This window comes from Pyrgilauda ruficollis, unplaced genomic scaffold, assembly GCF_017590135.1.
Source record: "Pyrgilauda ruficollis isolate IOZ18807 unplaced genomic scaffold, ASM1759013v1 scaffold19, whole genome shotgun sequence".
Taxonomy (NCBI): Eukaryota; Metazoa; Chordata; class Aves; order Passeriformes; family Passeridae; genus Pyrgilauda; species Pyrgilauda ruficollis.
The window spans coordinates 5,598,277-5,604,026 of record NW_024518095.1 but is presented as its reverse complement, the minus strand read 5'-3'; the positions used below and the strand labels follow the sequence as shown (position 1 = coordinate 5,604,026).

Genomic DNA, 5,750 nt, shown 5'->3' with positions numbered 1-5,750 from the left:
AATGAGTTCACTGCTGCACTGACCCTTTAACCACAAGACAAGATTTTTTTTCAGATGGTGTGTAAGAACAGGTTTGAGCCACAATGCATATTCCTCGACCAGTACTGTAATTTCCCCCTTTTCCCCAACCACGTGTAAATGAAACTTCATAGTCTGCCACGTAAACGTTACCCATTGATGAACCACTGAAAATTTTCCAGGACCATGCTTTAACAAAGATGCTTTCGAGGGATTCCCTTGATTAGCCAAAAAACGAAGGGTTCTTATCTAACACTATCTTGTCTAAATATACACAGCCTATGACGATGAAATAAAAAAAAAATTCAAGACCAGGTATAAATACCACTGACAGGATGATGAAGTTCAGTCGTCTACTTGCTTCTAATAGAAGATTTAATGATTAGAAGTTGAAGATCTCTGCTCTTAGACCTCCTCTCCCAGAACTGATCTGAGCAGTTTAACTGAACCATCATAAAGAAAATGGCTTTCCAAACCTATAGCTTATTTGCTGTGTTTGTCATCATGATTTCTTTTGGACATGTTGAAAATAGACTGAATCTTCTTCAACTTCAAAATGATATAGACAAACTGAAAGCTGATTTTGTAAGTATAGTCTTCTACTGCATTTCTCTTCTCCTGCTGCTTGTGCTTTACACATAGTCCGAACCTGAGCACTGCTTGACATACTCAATATGTACCAACAAAGGGTAATTATGGAAATAATTTTTTGATCATACCTTTTTAAACAAGAATATGGATAATTTTTTTTGTTTTACTAAGTTCTTTCATTTACTTGATTCAGTTATTGTAGTAATTTGCATTTATTTTAGGGATGTTCTTTCTTTCACAATAGCTTCTTCTAGCTCAATTCAGTTTTGATTACATGGAATACTTTGTAACAAGAAATCTTAATGCAATTTATGGTGAATATATTAATCTTTATTCAGTTCTGACTAGATGCAATTCACTGACTTTTAAATTTTATGTTAGCAATGTCAGTAGGAGATTTAGTACTACTTAGCAATATAAAAAAATTGGAGATGAACTTTTGCTTTAATAAATGCATTTACTACTTATTTTAAGTTGTAGTAATGTGCTACTCAAAGGTGATTTCTACTTATTCTTTTGCATCCTCCAGTCATTTTACCTCCACATGTGTGACTATGATCTGGCATGGGAATGTAATCTGGCACAATATTCTTTCTTGTCAAATAGAATTTTGGTAACTTAGTAACTGTAATGTTAATTCACCAATCTTCATCTGGAAGCCATTAAAGTAGTACACAACTGAATTCAGCAGGGATTAATCACAGAGACAGCAGATCTACAATAGAGTCACTTTTAATTAACAGCTTTTATTTTCAATATATTTTTGTTGTTTTTTGCCCCCTCTAAATGCAAGGAAACAACTGCAACAATCTGCTCCTATTTTCAGCTCTGACTTTTCCATGATTTTGTCATAATTCTGTGCAAATGCCAGTTGAAATTCAGTGGTCAGAGAACCACCCTCTAGTGGTAAAGACTAGTGTGATACCTCAGTGTTTGCAGGAAGCTGTAAAAGTGGTATTATGTCTTAAATTTGGGATTAGCATAGACCAGGGAGAGTCCTACTAGAATATATATAACTCTGTGGAAGAGATCCTGAGCCATGGTGAGCTTTTTGTACTGACATTGAAACTTTGCTCCGTAGCAGGTGCTCCCTACCTTTCAGAAGTAGAAAAAATCAGTTTGGTAGTGTGCTCAGCATGGGGAGCCAATCAGCCTAGGAGGCTCCTGTCACACTGCAAGTTTTCTCTTTGCATTCACTGTGTTTGAATTACTGAGCAGACAAAAGAAGGAAATAGTCAGTGTTGCATACAAAAAGGAAAAAAAAAAAAGACACACAGAAGAGGAAATGATGCAGTTTGTCTTTGCTTGGTAGGAGAGTTGTATGGCTCTTTTTTTCCTAGAGCCTTTTGCCAACACCTGGTGGTTAAGCCTCCCAGTAGCCCACTAATCCTGCATATCCCCATACCAAGTGTGGGCTACTGGGATGTTCTCCAGTTCTGCAAATTGTAGTTTCATACTAAAAACAGCCCATTCTTGTTCCATAAGAGATTTTACTGAGACTGTATTAATTGAGGGTGACAGATTACAAACTGCTGGACTTTGACTTGCCAGAAAACATAACAAGATCAGACCTAATGATTTTCTAGCCAGTTGCTGTGCTTATGAGCTTTTATTTTCATCTGGTAATAGCAAAATTTACAGGGAGCATTTGGGAAAATAGATGTGCTAGGCATCTTTATTCAGATGAGTTGTAGCAGGAGAAGACATTGAAAAGAAGACTAATACCATTTCTGATACCAGGCAGCCAAGCAATGAGACTTTGGTGGTTAGAAAATTGAAAGCATTGGGAAAGCATTGGGATTGCCAGATGTGCAAAAATCTGAATTTTGATGCTCATTTGAATAAACAACAAAAATTTGCCTTGTGATAAATATTGTTTATGTAATATAGATGTTTGTTCTTTTTTGCAGAACTCAAGTCATTCTGATGTAGCTGATGGTGGACCTATTTTTACGGAGAGGCTGTCAAGCTGGACAGAGGTGAGTCAAAACCAGATATGATGAAGCATCTCAGGCACTTTTTTTTGGTACAAAGCAGCTCCCAGAACCAGCATAATTAGCTGCAGTAGAATGAACATGAGCAGAGCTCCCTTTGGTAGCTTGAAAATGAGACAAAAATCCCCAGAAAAAGCTTTATACTGCATCATGAACTGACCCAGAGTTACAATCATGCCCAGGAGATGAGTTGCAATATCTTCTTTATCATCTTGTTTCAAGCAGCAGAGATCCCCTGTATGCTGTGTTTTATCTTCCTTCCTTCCTTTCCCTGGTGATGGGCACTCACAGACCTTTCTTTTTGATTGTATTTTTCAACAGAGAAATGAAAAGAGGATCATCCTGAGTCAGATTATTTCCATGTACTTGAAAATGCTTGAAAACACTGACAGGTCAAAGGCTCATGTCAGGAACATATCTGAGGAGCTCCATACTCTGAAGGAAAGCCTTTCTGATGGCTCAAAGAAGATAGAAGATCTCAAGGACCTGACAAAACTTCAGGTAAGGCTATTCCTTTGCCTCCAAGGCTTGTAGCATTATATTTTCCAGTTGTGATTTGAGTGTGATTTAAACTAGTAACACTTCAGTAACCTTTATGGTAATCCCTGTGTAGCTCAGTTCATGCTGAAAAACCAAATATTTATTTCCAGCTGCAGGGGCTGCTGCAGGTCTACAGTGCGGGGTAGCGCTGAGCCTTGCTGCAATCTGGCACAGAGGTGCTGGCAGCACTGTCACACCAGAGCTGCCACTGACACAGCCCTTTGTGGCATAGAAATTGGTTGGGAAAGTTGTGCCTGTCTATAGAATGCTCCGTGGCTCTGGGAGCACTTGGCTTGTGGTGTTCGTGCCAGTGGCACAAACCACCGACCTGCTCAGAGGTCTGCAGACAGTGCCCCAGTGCAGTCAGCTGCTTTAACTGCAGGGCAGCTCTGGTTCACAGAGTGTGCCTGGTGTGGCAGGCTGCAAAGCAGCACAGAAAGTGGAAAGCAAAAATCTGTGACACAGTTGCTCTTTGATACAGGAATTAGTTAGTAGGGAATTGAAAATTGCAGATGTCCTTCTGTTTTACCCTGGTAGCAGGGTAGCCCATGTGTTGTGGTCAGTAAACAATTGTAGCTCTTGGCATGACTTTTGTTCCATTTGTTTCTTGCTTATTACAGATGAGTGACTTGAAAGTTCAGCGCAAGGCTGTAAATGAGCTGTTCAGCGTCTTACAAAAACTGGGGGATACCTCAAGTTCTCACAAAAGAAAAAGAAGCCAGTTTCAGAGGCTGTGCAAATGCTAATGCCGTCTTAGGATCTTCTGTACTGAGCTACTGTGCAAATCTTGTTGGGGCAAGATTTTTTTTTACTTCAATCTTTCTATTGATTTTTTATACATTTATTTATTAATATTTAAGAGTCTTAAGTAATTATTTATAAAGAAATACTAATCAAAGTATTTATACTCCCTAATATTATATAATAAATGACTTTGTCTTAAAATCCTGTCTATTTGTTATATGTTGTTGACCTGAAAACAGAGAATGAGGCAGTGTTTACCCAGTTTCCATATGGAAATCTTGAAATTACATTATAATGGTACCCAGCTTTCCATCTGGTGCTGTCTTGAGAGAGGGATGCTATGACATTAGTCTCATCTATTTGGCATGGAGATACAAGCACGAGTATGGGGAAGTTACTCTATTCAGGAAAACATATTTATGTCTGCTTACTACTAAACATATCTAAATCCAAACCAAGCAAGTAGACATGCTTAAAGATAAGCAAATGTTGAAGAAAATTTCTGAACTAGAGAGACTAATGGTTAATTGATGGTTACTATTATTATAATAATAATTATTATTGTTATTATGCACTGAAATTACCAGGAGGGCAGTCTACTTAATATCTCAGGAGAATGTGACTAACTGTATTGCACTGACTTAACTTAAACTCTGAGATTTAAAAACTTCTGGTTGTTTTTTTGTACTGAACCATTCAAATGTGTCGTTGTAATTTAATTTATTTGGAGGTAATAGCATGGAAGTTTTTATCTCAAGGACTGCATTTTTGCACTGGAATGTTATTAAAAACTTTGGACTTTTCAATAGAGATTTTAAAAAATTTGAATATTAAATAAATAAATAGATAAATTTTAAAAGTGTGTTTTCATGTTTATTCACCATCATCTATGTGAAAAGTAAAACTCTAATTTTATTCTACATGTTAACAAATATTGATCCTGCTCAGACATATAAAACATATTTCGTTTCCTCCATATTTTTAAAGAAATATGGTAGAAGTCTAAAATTCTCAAGTTTTTCTCGTATCTGTTTGAGAAAACATAATTTTGCTTGTGGGAAGGCACTGATCATTTGAAATTTGTTGCTACTCTGATCTAAGATAAAAACAGTCTCAAATTTCTCTGCATGTGAAAGTTACGGAGCCCAGACTGAGCTCAGGCTGCCTGTGGGCTCTCTGCAGGTGCTGTAAGCTGGAGGCCTGGGGCACCTTGGGCAGCTCTCACAGGTTTCTGCATTCTCAGGTTCTCAGTTACCTAACCATTCAAAGAAATCTAAACAATAAGTATCTCATATTGACCTGGCTTTTCCCCGCCCAGTGCAATCTGTGCAATTTCTACAGGGCTCTACCATGCAAATTCTCTGGGGCTAGACTGGCTGAACTGACTGGGAATGGGGCAGATTTTTCTTCACATTCCTGCCAGCATAGGACTTCTGACTACTCCCTGAACATTGACTGAATCCATAAAATCCAGAAATTCCACCACATCACGCCCGAAGTTTAGTTGCAGTAAGTCCCACAAGTTCAGCTGTAATTGTTGCAGTCATTCCTGCTCCCATGGGCTCAGCTGTCTCCCACTGTTCAAGATACCTTCATTCATATCACATTTGACAGCCATAACAAGTGACTGTGATCCTGGAGACTCCAACTGAGTTTGAAGGAAACAGCTGTTCTTGTTTATATTCATCACAGACATGCATATGCATGGGAAATGCAAGTGAAATTTCTCCTGTAGGATTGCTCCAGTTCCAGGACTAAGCATGAAATTCCTCAGTAAGCATTTAACATGGACAATGTGTCCTTCCTTGCCCATGCTCTCTCATGAGGTATTAAAGGAGACAACTCTCCTTTGGGGATACACAG

General features: G+C 38.2%; 1 protein-coding gene across 1 annotated transcript; it reads left to right on the top strand.

Annotated features, from left to right (window-relative positions):
• The first annotated feature begins 424 nt into the window (after positions 1-424).
• Positions 425-3,925, top strand: IFNG (interferon gamma). The gene is made up of 4 exons (XM_041465633.1): positions 425-603; positions 2,520-2,588; positions 2,925-3,104; positions 3,764-3,925. Exons 1-4 carry the CDS (start codon positions 481-483, stop codon positions 3,887-3,889), a joined length of 498 nt encoding a protein of 165 aa, XP_041321567.1. The 5' UTR covers positions 425-480; the 3' UTR covers positions 3,890-3,925.
• The last annotated feature ends 1,825 nt before the right edge of the window (positions 3,926-5,750 follow it).